The sequence below is a fragment of the Chrysoperla carnea genome, chromosome 1 (genome assembly GCF_905475395.1).
Source record: "Chrysoperla carnea chromosome 1, inChrCarn1.1, whole genome shotgun sequence".
Lineage (NCBI taxonomy): Eukaryota > Metazoa > Arthropoda > Insecta > Neuroptera > Chrysopidae > Chrysoperla > Chrysoperla carnea.
Genome location: NC_058337.1, coordinates 139,264,910 through 139,280,812, shown reverse-complemented (window position 1 = coordinate 139,280,812; position 15,903 = coordinate 139,264,910). Strand labels below are relative to the sequence as shown.

At 37.0% G+C, this 15,903-nt stretch overlaps 2 protein-coding genes across 2 annotated transcripts in view; one reads left to right on the top strand and one right to left on the bottom strand.

The window, feature by feature from the left end:
• The first annotated feature begins 3,651 nt into the window (after window positions 1–3,651).
• On the top strand, window positions 3,652–9,964 carry LOC123296331. The gene is made up of 6 exons (XM_044877796.1): window positions 3,652–4,116; window positions 4,171–4,458; window positions 4,909–5,389; window positions 5,449–5,750; window positions 5,815–7,258; window positions 9,864–9,964. The coding sequence occupies exons 1-6, from the start codon at window positions 3,652–3,654 to the stop codon at window positions 9,962–9,964; spliced, it is 3,081 nt and encodes a 1,026-aa protein (XP_044733731.1).
• A 1,202-nt stretch (window positions 9,965–11,166) lies between these two features.
• LOC123296320 overlaps window positions 11,167–15,903 on the bottom strand; it is a 15,794-nt gene continuing 11,057 nt past the window's right edge. Inside the window, exons 9-12 of the mRNA XM_044877784.1 lie at window positions 15,741–15,899; window positions 15,379–15,680; window positions 14,351–15,314; window positions 11,167–11,267 (exon numbers count right to left, since the gene is read on the bottom strand). Coding sequence (XP_044733719.1) covers window positions 11,167–11,267; window positions 14,351–15,314; window positions 15,379–15,680; window positions 15,741–15,899 — 1,526 coding nt within the window. The remainder of the gene's footprint in view (window positions 11,268–14,350; window positions 15,315–15,378; window positions 15,681–15,740; window positions 15,900–15,903) is intronic.

The following is a 15,903-nucleotide window of genomic DNA, read 5'->3' as shown; positions in this document are numbered from 1 at the left end:
TGGTCGAGACTGCTTTCTTATATACATACTTTTGGTGAGTTAGCGTCGCTATCACACCATCTTGGGCAGCGATGATAAAGCCTTCTGTTTCGGACTTGAGTCCAGCTGATCGCAGAAAAGAGAACGTAAGATCAACGGAAAGACTACAGGTGTCTAGATGACGGTAGAACATTCCCTGATGGTCACGATTCCGATGATCTTCGAAGAGGGAGCGTATTTCAGCTCGTTTCACAGCTGAACGAAGTCGAGATTTGGAGAGAAGGACCACGTTATCATCAAGATCACGATTAGACGGATCAAAAGCAAGGCCCAATTTAGACGCTGCATGTTGTGCTGCAGAGAACAAGAATGCTCCTTTACCCTGTAACTCGTGATCGCGCACGAGTTCCATAAGTGGGTCAGAACTATTTATGACCTGACAAGCTATTCCTAAAACTACCCTATCATGTAGACATTCAACGGATAGGAGACCTCTACCTCCTTGCTGGCGTGGGAGGTAATTACGCGGTACAGAGGCACGTGGGTGCAAACTACGATTGACGTTCATGAGTTTGCGAGTGCCTCTATCAAGTTCCTTAAGCTCCTCTATTGTCCATTTGATGGAACCAAAAGAATAGAGAAGGATGGGTATTGCAAGCATATTAGTAGCACGGATCTTATGGATCCCGGACAATTCTGATTGCCAGATTTGTCGAAGACGGTGCCTATACCTGCCGCGAAGAGCTTCTTTGACAGTAGACACACTTTGAATGTGGTTTTCACCGACACCCAAATATGTGTAGAGCTCTTCTTCATCGAGATGTTTCACGATGCTTCCATCTGTGAGCTGCACGTCTGCATCATAATCAGGGACACGACCCCTCTTACAATGAATGACGGCACATTTATCGAGTCCGAATTCCATGCTAATAGCCTTCGTGTACTGATGGACAGCTTTGAGAGCTTGAGATAGACTGCTCTCAGAAGAAGCATAAAGTTTCAGGTCATCCATATAGAATAGATGAGTTACCTGATGCTTCCTATCTGTCGGGGGGCCACAACGGTAACCAGTTTCTTCTCGCAAGCGCAAGGAAAGGGGCATAAGGGAGATGCAGAATAAAAGCGGGCTAAGGCTGTCGCCTTGATAGACACCACGCTTATACGTTACCAGATCTGTTGAGACAGTACGTTTACCACATCTAATGGTAAATTTGGTCTTCCACAAAGGTAACAGCTCTTCGATGCATCTGATGATATCGGGGTGAATTTTCAAACATTTGAGCAGCACCAATATGAGTTGGTGAGAGGTAGTGTCAAATGCTTTCCTATAATCCACCCAGGCCATACTCAGGTCGCGTTGATACTGACGGGCGTCTTGACAGATACATCTGTCAACAAGAAGATTATCTTTGCAACCTGATATACCTCGTTTGGAGCCGCGTTGCTCGTATATCATCTGCCAAACCGGTTCTATGGTTGTGAGTATGCGTTCATTAAGAATAGAGGTGAACGCTTTGTACACGGTATTGAGACATGTAATCGGGCGATAATTGCTCGGAACTGAAAGGTCTCCTTTCTTGGGAATCAAAACTGTTCGTCCTTCCGCGAACCACGTTGGAAAGGTCCCGTACCCAAGGATATATGAAGTAAAGTGCCTAGCAAGATGTGCGTGTGTGGAAGTTAAACGTTTCCACCAGAAGTTGGACACAGCATCCATGCCAGGCGCCGAATGATTCTTCTTGCCTTTGAAAGCAAGGGATACTTCATCAGCGGTAACAGATGTTAGGACCGCTTGTTCTGCTAGGCGCGCGTTGCAGAACCTTTCGAACAGTTTGATTGGTCTTATATTTTTATCTACACTAGTCGACTTTTCATATAAATCACGCCAATAGCCATCGATTTGCTCTATCGAAGGTGGATTCTCGACGAGAGAAGGGGGTTTTGCAAATAAACGGGAAGGATTCGATACAAAGATCTTGTTCTCTCGAATACACTTCTCGCGTTTAACTAGCTTTTTCCGAGCGAGAGCTAGTGCACGTATCTTTTCAATGTTTCGCTGCTTGATAGTGAGCAGGATACCCTTGTTTAGTGTGTGGTGTTGGTGCCTGAGTTCACGCGCGAAGGCTCGCACCTTTGGGGTGAAGGGTTTACCAGCTTTCTGGTACTCTAACACACACTCGATACGTGATACCGTCTGTCGAAGAGGCGTCAACTTGGAGTCAAGTTGCTCTATACGCTTGCATGTTTTCTCCTCTGCTGTCTCAGTAGACTTGGGGGCAGGAGAAAGAGCACACATTGCAGCATAGACTGAGCTATCGATTTCGAGTAGGCTACTTGTGTGATTTAGATGATCGTCGACGATCTGGTTGATTAAAGCAAGGTCTTGTGCTTTGGCAAACGTTTTGCGATACTTTGGACGTTTGCGTTTGGAAAGGTCATTATCGGTTATGAACAGGATATTTTGAAACCGTTCTTTAAGCTCTTCCAAACGAGTGTTTGGTGGCTCAGCAGGAAGGATCGGAGTTTCCTCTACGTTCGCTTCCGTGGTCAAAGTGAGTGGCGTGGCTGTTTCCGCCGTTAACACAGGTAGTGTTGGGATATCTCCGGGTATCGGAGGCGTAGGTGGTGAAGCCTCTAACACAGGTGGTGGTGGGGTATTTTGACATACCCGATCCTGTGTCTCAGTATCAGATCTCTCACTCTCTAATACTGGCTCATCCTGAGATATTCCATCCTGCGTCTCAGCGACTAATGTCTCACGTGTAGAATGAACTACACCAATAGCAGCCGGCTCTATCTCATCACGTCGATTCACTTCCGCTTGCGTAGTCCTGCATCGTTTCTCTTGTCCTGTTCGGGGTTTGTCAAATCCGGTTTTTTTGAGACGGGATACTTGATCGCGTAGATGTTGCGATTTCATATAGGAAAGTTCGGGATGCTTTTCGCACCAGAGGGTGTGCATCCTGCCCATATAGCCACGTCTCGATGGTTCACTTGCTTCGTAGCAAGTGAGCAGGTCAGCCTTAAGTGCCTTCGTCCATTGAAAGCGCTGAAGACGACTGTTTTGTGTGCTCGCTCGACTTTCTTGAGAAGTGCCTTGAGATGGCTCTTCGTCGTCAGCGGCACGTCTAGTCTCCGGGACTAGCCTGGGATCCAAAGCCAAATTTGATTGCTCTCCCTCATATCCGTGAGAGCTACCCCCTATAGGTAAGGTAGAAGCGTCACCTGCAGGGGGGCGGGGTTCTGTAGGACTGGGTCGACTACTACCCGCCTGAGGACCGAAAAATCTGCTTCTCAAATTTGACATTTTTGGATTTGACTCATTTAGCTCCGCTGAGTCAGCACGGACCCACCTCGTTAGCCCATCACTTTGAGCGGGATTGATGGTTACCGGGTATGGCACGTGTCCTATTGTTAGGCTCGGACGTGAGGTTAGGGATTGCCTGCCCTTATTATTATTATTATTATTATTATTATTTTTTGTTTTTGGTATATTTATTATTCTAAACTTAGTCTATATATTTTATACAAAAAACAAATATTACTCAGTTGTAAGTTAACTTTAGTGTTGAACGTTCGGTAACGTATATTTTGCTTAGTATTTGAAAATATAACGGTAAGTGTAAAATTTTTTAAATATTATTGTGAAACTTAAATATAATTTTTTGAAAGATGGACACCTACGAACGAAATGTTATGCAGACGCTAAACGTGGTACCTCAAGGTGGTAGCACTGATATGATGAAGAAAGTGGAGAGAGCGTTGAGGCTCATCAAGACGGTGGAGGAAGCTGAGCGATGGATGATACTTAATAAGCAGAACATCCGCTTATTCAAAAAGATGTTGATGTTAAAGAAAGAAAATCCTCTGCGTCTTGAAGCTAATATTGGACTTTGTAAATCATACCAGCGGCAACTTCACCGACTGCGATTAGATTTAGTTAAGCAAGGTGGTGGTGTCACCAAAAAACAAAATCGACATCTAATCTGGGAGACAATTGAAACCCACCACCAGGGCAGGGTGAAGACTGGTATGATTACCAATTTGGATTATAAAGATCCAAATATATTTTTCAACCGGGCATTTCCAATGTTTAGAAGACACGTTCGGCGTGAGCTAGTGAATCATCCCCTCAAGGTAAGTAAAATTTAAGATTTATAATTTAAATAGTCTAATGAGATTTTATTTCAGGTGTATATTATGTTCACGGGCAATTTCATTAAGCCCACCACCAAAGAGGAGGATTTGAAAACTTTTATAACGTCGGCCAAGGAAATGTATCTGACAACGGACATGCAGGAGTGGTACACTGATCATGTCAAAAACTATTTGTTGAAAAAATTGGAAGAATTCCAGGAACGCGATAGCGGTTGGGCTCTTGACATGATCATAAATATTCGAGTCCACATGAATAAGTACTCTCCGATCACAGCTGGAACATTTTGTGAACTACCACCAGTCATCAAAAATAAATTGGCTGTGATTAATGTCCAGAATAAAGACCAACATTGCTTTTTATGGTCGATAATGTCAGCACTTTACCCGGTTGAAAAGGATCCTCAACGTTTAACTAAGTACCCGCACTATAAATATCATTTAAAATATGATGGATTAAAGTTTCCCATGTCTCTAGATCAAATTAATAAATTTGAAAAGATGAACCCGCAGCTATCGATTAACGTGTACGGCTACAAAGATACGTTTATACATGGTTTGGAAATTTTCCCTGTACGCGTTAGTTCGAACACTGCGGGGCAGAAAATTCATCTATTGGCTGTGGAGAATGGGAACAGTCACCACTTTTGCTGGATAAAAAATTTAGCAAAGTTGAGTCGATCGGGTGTAACAAAACACGTAGGTAAAATTTATTTATGTGATCGATGTCTCAACTATTTTGCTACAGAAGTCAAACTCCAACTCCAACTCCAGCATTCAGTAAATTGTGGTGAAAAAGAAGCGGTGCGGGTACGAATGCCTGAAACTGATGACGAGCGGTTCGTTGAGTTCAAAGATTTCAACAGCAAGGAACGTGTTGAGTATATGGTGTACGCTGACTTTGAGGCACTATTGGTACCACAACATCATGAAGACATGGAAATGGATCATAGGTCTTATACAAAAAATATTCAAAAACATGTACCCTACAGTGTAGGTTACTATGTTCATTGTACCCATGATCCCAACCAATCGTTTTATAAGGCATACCGTGGTGCTGATTGTGTCAAGTGGTTTGTTCATGAACTGGAACAAGTAGCGTACTCATTAGAGCAAAAAATAAAACACGTTAAACCAATGTATCCGCTCACCGTCGAACAAGAACTGGATTTTATGTCAGCAGAGAAGTGTCACATTTGTGATAAAGATTTCGTATCCAATTCCATACGTGTTCGCGACCATTCACATCGCACAGGTAATGTAATTTATTTATTATTTTTTAATTTCATCTAATTTTATATTAATCTATTTTAGGTATCTACCGTGGAGCAGCACACCAATTTTGTAATCTGCATTATCAAGATTCAAGGGTGATACCTGTTGTGATGCACAACTTAAGTGGATACGATTCGCATTTTATTATTGAAGCTCTGCTGACGGAAATCGACGGTCAAGTTGATGTGTTGCCCATCAACAAAGAAAAGTACATCAGTTTCACAAAGCACGTCTCGGACATTCAATTAAGATTCATTGATTCCTTCCGATTTCTCGCAGACAAGTTGGAAAATCTGGCCTCATATTTAGATAATGATAAAAAATCCATTTTACATAAAGAGGTAAATGATAAAAAATAATTAATTTTTAATACAGGGTTGTAATTTGTTTTTTAATTTTTTATAGGTCAGTAATGATGAACAATTTCAATTGCTAACGAGAAAAGGTGTATTTCCATATGAATACATGAGTAGCTGGGGACGTCTCCAAGAGACAAAATTACCACCAAAGGAGGCGTTCTACAGTGTGTTAACAGATGAACACATAACGGATGAGGATTATAACCATGCGATACAGGTATGGAACACATTCAATTTACATACACTAGGTGATTATTCAGACCTGTATATGAAAACTGATGTGTTACTACTTGCGGATATTTTTGAAAATTTCCGTAACACTTGTATTCATAGCTATAATCTCGATCCTAGTCACTATTACACACTTCCTGGCTATACGTGGAGCGCCATGTTGAAATACACCAATATCAAATTGGAATTGTTCACGGATATTGATGACTTGTTGTTTATCGAGAAAGGAATCAGAGGCGGTGTAAGTCAATGTTCTAATCGCTATGCTAAGGCAAACAATAAGTACATGGAAGAGGGGTATGATAAAACTCAAGAAGATGTCTACCTTATGTATTATGATGTGGTGAACCTATATGGTGCAGCAATGTGTGGATACCTACCAACAGGAAATTTTAAGTGGGTCGACACACCAAACATCGAGGATGTTGCAGATGATTCACCAGTCGGGTACATTTTAGAAGTAGACCTTGAAATACCCCAACATCTACATGATAACTTTAGCGATTTACCGCCATGTCCGGAGACAACGAAACCACCTGGATCAAAACAAAAATATCTTCTGTCAACCCTTTACAATAAGACCAACTATGTCGTGCACTACAGGAATTTAAAACTGTATACACAACTCGGTGTTAAGGTAACAAAATACCACCGTGTGTTACAATTCGATCAATCTGCATGGTTGAAACCATATATTGATTTCAATACCGAGATGCGCAAGAACGCCTCAAATGAGTTTGAAAAAGCATTATTCAAACTCATGATTAATGCCATCTTCGGTAAAACCATGGAGAATGTGAGGAAACATCGGGTTGTGTACATACGAAAAAATTGGGATGGAAAACATGGTGTGAAGAAATTAATTGCCAATCCCAATTTTCACAGTATGATGGTGCTCGACAATGACGTCAGTATTGTTGAAATGAAAAAATCACAGATACGTTTCAACAAACCCATCTACATAGGCTTCACAATTTTAGACATATCGAAAACGTTTGTGTATGACTTCCACTACAACTACATGTACCAACGGTACAACCCCACAAATGTCAGGTTATTATACACAGACACCGATAGTCTAATTTATAGCGTGAAAAATAGTGACGTCTATGAGGTCATGAAACAGGATATTAATCGTTTTGATACGGCTGACTATGCACCCGACAACATCTATGGTATGCCACTACGTAATAAGAAAGTCAAGGGTTTAATGTCCGATGAAAATAATGGTGATGTTATGCTAGAATTTGTCGGATTACGTAGCAAAATGTATGCTATTCGGGTGCAAAATAAAAAAGAGACTAAACGATCCAAGGGTCTCAAGAAGTCAGCTATCCGAAAACTTACTTTTGAGGACTATAAGCGGTGTTTGCTTGAGAACCGTAACTTTTACCATGTTCAGCAAAGCATCCAATCCAAGCGACACCGCTTACATACCATCAAACAGCAGAAAGTGGGCTTATCACCATTTGACCAAAAACGATACATTACTCACAATTCATGTGAAACAAAACCATGGGGCCACTATAGCATTATTTGTTGAGTGTAAGTATTTTATATTTTTTGTTTTTAATATTTAGCTAATTTTTGCTGTTGTTTCAGAAATGTGTCCTGCTGTTGTGATGATCCTCAAAGTGGTTCGGTATTGTGATAGGTGTACAAACAATTGATAGAGTAGTGCGCATGAACAATTGATAGAGTAGTGGTGGGGGTGTAAAAAAAAAAACTGATAGTTAGGTAGAATTATTGTAGAAAACAATTTAGTGTTAGTTTAAACATACAAAATGCAAGACTTTGGTAATCATAATAGTGATAACAACTGTATTGTTAATATGATTAAAGATAATTGTAGTTTAAGTACTTTAAACAATGTGTTAACAAAGTATTTTAAAACATTGGTTAATATGGCAATTAAATGTGGTCGACCGGAAACTTTAAACTACCTTATTGATAAGGTAGAACAAATGGACTTAGAAGTGAAATTTTCCCCATCGTCAGACGATGAAGACAAACAAATTTGGAACTGGATTTTAAAAAATATCCACTCTGGACAAACAGATGGAATTGTAGGACTATCCATTTTTGAACAATCTTACTACAGTGTATTTACATCAGACGAGTTATCCGACTATGTTCAAGTGAAAGAAATAATTGAAAATTATCTTATGAAGAAAGATAATGATGATGATGATGATGATGATGACAATGGACACTTTTCAGAATAATAATTATAATGTATTTTCGATAATTTATAAATATATATTTTTTAAATATTATTATAATACAACTCTGTTTTTATATGTTATAGATAAAATTTTACAATAAAAATAATATTTTTACAATGTGATATGTTTTATTTTTTTTATAAAACACAAATATGTTCACAAAAACGGTCCACTATAAAAGAAGACTTTTTTTATCAATATATGAATCGTGTAAAGAGTCGAACCCTAACCACCGGACTTTAACTTTGGATCCATGTTTAGCTAAGACCTTTTCCACTAAATAAATGTTTGGATCGTGAACTTTTTGTAATTCTTCGGCATAGAAACCACCCTTTATATCTTCGTTGTTGTAGTCCTTCAGTAAATATGTTCTTGGGTTTGTAAGTTTCACCTCGCGAATGGTGAATATTTCTGGTGTCCATGATGGATGAAAACCACGAGCAAACGTCGTTCTAAATTTACTTATCCTTACATGATCGCCAACTGTAAATTTTTGTTTTGGACCCACCATCTTAATATGATTGTATGAATCTTTTAAAATCCGTTTTTCGTTTCGTGTATTGACTTGTGATGGCTTCATCCTGATTGTCCGATGGTATGAATTATTGTACTGTTTAATCAATTCCGGTAATACTTTTATCCATTTATAATTACCATACAAACTGAAATGTTTGTACATCATCGATTTCAGTGTGCGTATAAATCTTTCCACAATACACGCCTTTTTAGTTGAATATACAGAATAATGGTTTATGTTGTACTCTTTCATCAATCTCTTAAATTTTTCATTATAAAATTCCGTACCATTATCAGTTTGAAGGTTTTTCGGTGTACGATCTTTTATAATCTGTTCCATGGCATTAGTGACATCCACCGCACTCTTGGACTTTAGTGGCATAGCCCAGCTATATTTGGAGAAGCAATCGATGACCACCAAAATATACTTAAAGTTGGTATTTTGTCTTGCATACGGGATCATTTCTACCAAATCAGCTTGAAATAAATCATTGAGTCCCTTAATGATTACACGCCTTCTTGGATAATTACGTCGAGCTGGTTTATGTAGCTCATTCACAACAATTCGTCTTTTATCCATCTATTAATTTATATTTTATACCAATGTCAACATATAGTAACATGGAATCGGAGTTTGTATTCATGAAACTTTTAGGAATACCAAACGTTAAATAATCGTTTGATTTTAATGTATTAAGTTTATTTTTATCTATAATACTATCGTTTTTGAAGACCTCACAGTATGTTGGTTTAATATCTAAATGATGTATCATCACAGAGATTGGGAATCTAAATACATAAACTCTTGTATTATTTTCCAATATATACCATGCAAAATCAGTAGTTGGATCAGGATAAAATTGTGTTGGTTGTGTATTACGTATTGATATTCGAAAATAACCATTTAATTTTTTCAGACTCTCGTTAAATATTTCAGTAGTGTTATTGATTTTATCACTAACATGATTGATAAGGGTGTATAAATCCACAGCATCAGTTGAAAATTCTGGACTTGCTACATTACTTATTTTTTTATTTTTTGCATCAAAGTATGATTCTTTATCATCTAATGACAAACACTGTCCAAGACTTTCCAAGTTCACAACATCTTGCTTATTTATAGGTTTCCCGACATTCACAATTCGTCTTTGTTTTGCATCGAAGCAATTATTTCCACCATTACATCGAAGTATTGATTCATTATGTGATGTATATGAATCTTGATAATTTTTGAGGAGAGAACATCCAAATTTATCTATACCGTTCATACTGAGTTCTCAATAGGTTATGATGTAATTTTAATAATTACATATAATAAATATAAAATCTAAACAGGTCTAATAAGAAACAGCTCGGTTTAATACTGCTCTGTATCTAAACAGGTCTGTTTAATACTGGTCTGTATCTTTTTAATACTGGTTTTGAGCTGTTTAATACTGGTTTTGACCTGTTTAATACTGGTTTTGACCTGTTTAATACTGATCTGTATCTGTTTAATACTGGTTTTGACCTGTTTAATACTGGTTTTGACCTGTTTAAGGGTTTAATGTCCGATGAAAATAATGGTGATGTTATGCTAGAATTTGTCGGATTACGTAGCAAAATGTATGCTATTCGGGTGCAAAATAAAAAAGAGACTAAACGATCCAAGGGTCTCAAGAAGTCAGCTATCCGAAAACTTACTTTTGAGGACTATAAGCGGTGTTTGCTTGAGAACCGTAACTTTTACCATGTTCAGCAAAGCATCCAATCCAAGCGACACCGCTTACATACCATCAAACAGCAGAAAGTGGGCTTATCACCATTTGACCAAAAACGATACATTACTCACAATTCATGTGAAACAAAACCATGGGGCCACTTTCTGCTGTTTGATGGTATGTAAGCGGTGTCGCTTGGATTGGATGCTTTGCTGAACATGGTAAAAGTTACGGTTCTCAAGCAAACACCGCTTATAGTCCTCAAAAGTAAGTTTTCGGATAGCTGACTTCTTGAGACCCTTGGATCGTTTAGTCTCTTTTTTATTTTGCACCCGAATAGCATACATTTTGCTACGTAATCCGACAAATTCTAGCATAACATCACCATTATTTTCATCGGACATTAAACCCTTAAACAGGTCAAAACCAGTATTAAACAGGTCAAAACCAGTATTAAACAGATACAGATCAGTATTAAACAGGTCAAAACCAGTATTAAACAGGTCAAAACCAGTATTAAACAGCTCAAAACCAGTATTAAACAGATACAGACCAGTATTAAACAGACCTGTTTAGATACAGAGCAGTATTAAACCGAGCTGTTTCTTATTAGACCTGTTTAGATTTTATATTTATTATATGTAATTATTAAAATTACATCATAACCTATTGAGAACTCAGTATGAACGGTATAGATAAATTTGGATGTTCTCTCCTCAAAAATTATCAAGATTCATATACATCACATAATGAATCAATACTTCGATGTAATGGTGGAAATAATTGCTTCGATGCAAAACAAAGACGAATTGTGAATGTCGGGAAACCTATAAATAAGCAAGATGTTGTGAACTTGGAAAGTCTTGGACAGTGTTTGTCATTAGATGATAAAGAATCATACTTTGATGCAAAAAATAAAAAAATAAGTAATGTAGCAAGTCCAGAATTTTCAACTGATGCTGTGGATTTATACACCCTTATCAATCATGTTAGTGATAAAATCAATAACACTACTGAAATATTTAACGAGAGTCTGAAAAAATTAAATGGTTATTTTCGAATATCAATACGTAATACACAACCAACACAATTTTATCCTGATCCAACTACTGATTTTGCATGGTATATATTGGAAAATAATACAAGAGTTTATGTATTTAGATTCCCAATCTCTGTGATGATACATCATTTAGATATTAAACCAACATACTGTGAGGTCTTCAAAAACGATAGTATTATAGATAAAAATAAACTTAATACATTAAAATCAAACGATTATTTAACGTTTGGTATTCCTAAAAGTTTCATGAATACCAAACTCCGATTCCATGTTACTATATGTTGACATTGGTATAAAATATAAATTAATAGATGGATAAAAGACGAATTGTTGTGAATGAGCTACATAAACCAGCTCGACGTAATTATCCAAGAAGGCGTGTAATCATTAAGGGACTCAATGATTTATTTCAAGCTGATTTGGTAGAAATGATCCCGTATGCAAGACAAAATACCAACTTTAAGTATATTTTGGTGGTCATCGATTGCTTCTCCAAATATAGCTGGGCTATGCCACTAAAGTCCAAGAGTGCGGTGGATGTCACTAATGCCATGGAACAGATTATAAAAGATCGTACACCGAAAAACCTTCAAACTGATAATGGTACGGAATTTTATAATGAAAAATTTAAGAGATTGATGAAAGAGTACAACATAAACCATTATTCTGTATATTCAACTAAAAAGGCGTGTATTGTGGAAAGATTTATACGCACACTGAAATCGATGATGTACAAACATTTCAGTTTGTATGGTAATTATAAATGGATAAAAGTATTACCGGAATTGATTAAACAGTACAATAATTCATACCATCGGACAATCAGGATGAAGCCATCACAAGTCAATACACGAAACGAAAAACGGATTTTAAAAGATTCATACAATCATATTAAGATGGTGGGTCCAAAACAAAAATTTACAGTTGGCGATCATGTAAGGATAAGTAAATTTAGAACGACGTTTGCTCGTGGTTTTCATCCATCATGGACACCAGAAATATTCACCATTCGCGAGGTGAAACTTACAAACCCAAGAACATATTTACTGAAGGACTACAACAACGAAGATATAAAGGGTGGTTTCTATGCCGAAGAATTACAAAAAGTTCACGATCCAAACATTTATTTAGTGGAAAAGGTCTTAGCTAAACATGGATCCAAAGTTAAAGTCCGGTGGTTAGGGTTCGACTCTTTACACGATTCATATATTGATAAAAAAAGTCTTCTTTTATAGTGGACCGTTTTTGTGAACATATTTGTGTTTTATAAAAAAAATAAAACATATCACATTGTAAAAATATTATTTTTATTGTAAAATTTTATCTATAACATATAAAAACAGAGTTGTATTATAATAATATTTAAAAAATATATATTTATAAATTATCGAAAATACATTATAATTATTATTCTGAAAAGTGTCCATTGTCATCATCATCATCATCATCATCATTATCTTTCTTCATAAGATAATTTTCAATTATTTCTTTCACTTGAACATAGTCGGATAACTCGTCTGATGTAAATACACTGTAGTAAGATTGTTCAAAAATGGATAGTCCTACAATTCCATCTGTTTGTCCAGAGTGGATATTTTTTAAAATCCAGTTCCAAATTTGTTTGTCTTCATCGTCTGACGATGGGGAAAATTTCACTTCTAAGTCCATTTGTTCTACCTTATCAATAAGGTAGTTTAAAGTTTCCGGTCGACCACATTTAATTGCCATATTAACCAATGTTTTAAAATACTTTGTTAACACATTGTTTAAAGTACTTAAACTACAATTATCTTTAATCATATTAACAATACAGTTGTTATCACTATTATGATTACCAAAGTCTTGCATTTTGTATGTTTAAACTAACACTAAATTGTTTTCTACAATAATTCTACCTAACTATCAGTTTTTTTTTACACCCCCACCACTACTCTATCAATTGTTCATGCGCACTACTCTATCAATTGTTTGTACACCTATCACAATACCGAACCACTTTGAGGATCATCACAACAGCAGGACACATTTCTGAAACAACAGCAAAAATTAGCTAAATATTAAAAACAAAAAATATAAAATACTTACACTCAACAAATAATGCTATAGTGGCCCATGGTTTTGTTTCACATGAATTGTGAGTAATGTATCGTTTTTGGTCAAATGGTGATAAGCCCACTTTCTGCTGTTTGATGGTATGTAAGCGGTGTCGCTTGGATTGGATGCTTTGCTGAACATGGTAAAAGTTACGGTTCTCAAGCAAACACCGCTTATAGTCCTCAAAAGTAAGTTTTCGGATAGCTGACTTCTTGAGACCCTTGGATCGTTTAGTCTCTTTTTTATTTTGCACCCGAATAGCATACATTTTGCTACGTAATCCGACAAATTCTAGCATAACATCACCATTATTTTCATCGGACATTAAACCCTTGACTTTCTTATTACGTAGTGGCATACCATAGATGTTGTCGGGTGCATAGTCAGCCGTATCAAAACGATTAATATCCTGTTTCATGACCTCATAGACGTCAGTATTTTTCACGCTATAAATTAGACTATCGGTGTCTGTGTATAATAACCTGACATTTGTGGGGTTGTACCGTTGGTACATGTAGTTGTAGTGGAAGTCATACACAAACGTTTTCGATATGTCTAAAATTGTGAAGCCTATGTAGATGGGTTTGTTGAAACGTATCTGTGATTTTTTTATTTCAACAATACTGACGTCATTGTCGAGCACCATCATACTGTGAAAATTGGGATTGGCAATTAATTTCTTCACACCATGTTTTCCATCCCAATTTTTTCGTATGTACACAACCCGATGTTTCCTCACATTCTCCATGGTTTTACCGAAGATAGCATTAATCATGAGTTTGAATAATGCTTTTTCAAACTCATTTGAGGCGTTCTTGCGCATCTCGGTATTGAAATCAATATATGGTTTCAACCATGCAGATTGATCGAATTTTAACACACGGTGGTATTTTGTTACCTTAACACCGAGTTGTGTATACAGTTTTAAATTCCTGTAGTGCACGACATAGTTGGTCTTATTGTAAAGGGTTGACAGAAGATATTTTTGTTTTGATCCAGGTGGTTTCGTTGTCTCCGGACATGGCGGTAAATCGCTAAAGTTATCATGTAGATGTTGGGGTATTTCAAGGTCTACTTCTAAAATGTACCCGACTGGTGAATCATCTGCAACATCCTCGATGTTTGGTGTGTCGACCCACTTAAAATTTCCTGTTGGTAGGTATCCACACATTGCTGCACCATATAGGTTCACCACATCATAATACATAAGGTAGACATCTTCTTGAGTTTTATCATACCCCTCTTCCATGTACTTATTGTTTGCCTTAGCATAGCGATTAGAACATTGACTTACACCGCCTCTGATTCCTTTCTCGATAAACAACAAGTCATCAATATCCGTGAACAATTCCAATTTGATATTGGTGTATTTCAACATGGCGCTCCACGTATAGCCAGGAAGTGTGTAATAGTGACTAGGATCGAGATTATAGCTATGAATACAAGTGTTACGGAAATTTTCAAAAATATCCGCAAGTAGTAACACATCAGTTTTCATATACAGGTCTGAATAATCACCTAGTGTATGTAAATTGAATGTGTTCCATACCTGTATCGCATGGTTATAATCCTCATCCGTTATGTGTTCATCTGTTAACACACTGTAGAACGCCTCCTTTGGTGGTAATTTTGTCTCTTGGAGACGTCCCCAGCTACTCATGTATTCATATGGAAATACACCTTTTCTCGTTAGCAATTGAAATTGTTCATCATTACTGACCTATAAAAAATTAAAAAACAAATTACAACCCTGTATTAAAAATTAATTATATTTTATCATTTACCTCTTTATGTAAAATGGATTTTTTATCATTATCTAAATATGAGGCCAGATTTTCCAACTTGTCTGCGAGAAATCGGAAGGAATCAATGAATCTTAATTGAATGTCCGAGACGTGCTTTGTGAAACTGATGTACTTTTCTTTGTTGATGGGCAACACATCAACTTGACCGTCGATTTCCGTCAGCAGAGCTTCAATAATAAAATGCGAATCGTATCCACTTAAGTTGTGCATCACAACAGGTATCACCCTTGAATCTTGATAATGCAGATTACAAAATTGGTGTGCTGCTCCACGGTAGATACCTAAAATAGATTAATATAAAATTAGATGAAATTAAAAAATAATAAATAAATTACATTTACCTGTGCGATGTGAATGGTCGCGAACACGTATGGAATTGGATACGAAATCTTTATCACAAATGTGACACTTCTCTGCTGACATAAAATCCAGTTCTTGTTCGACGGTGAGCGGATACATTGGTTTAACGTGTTTTATTTTTTGCTCTAATGAGTACGCTACTTG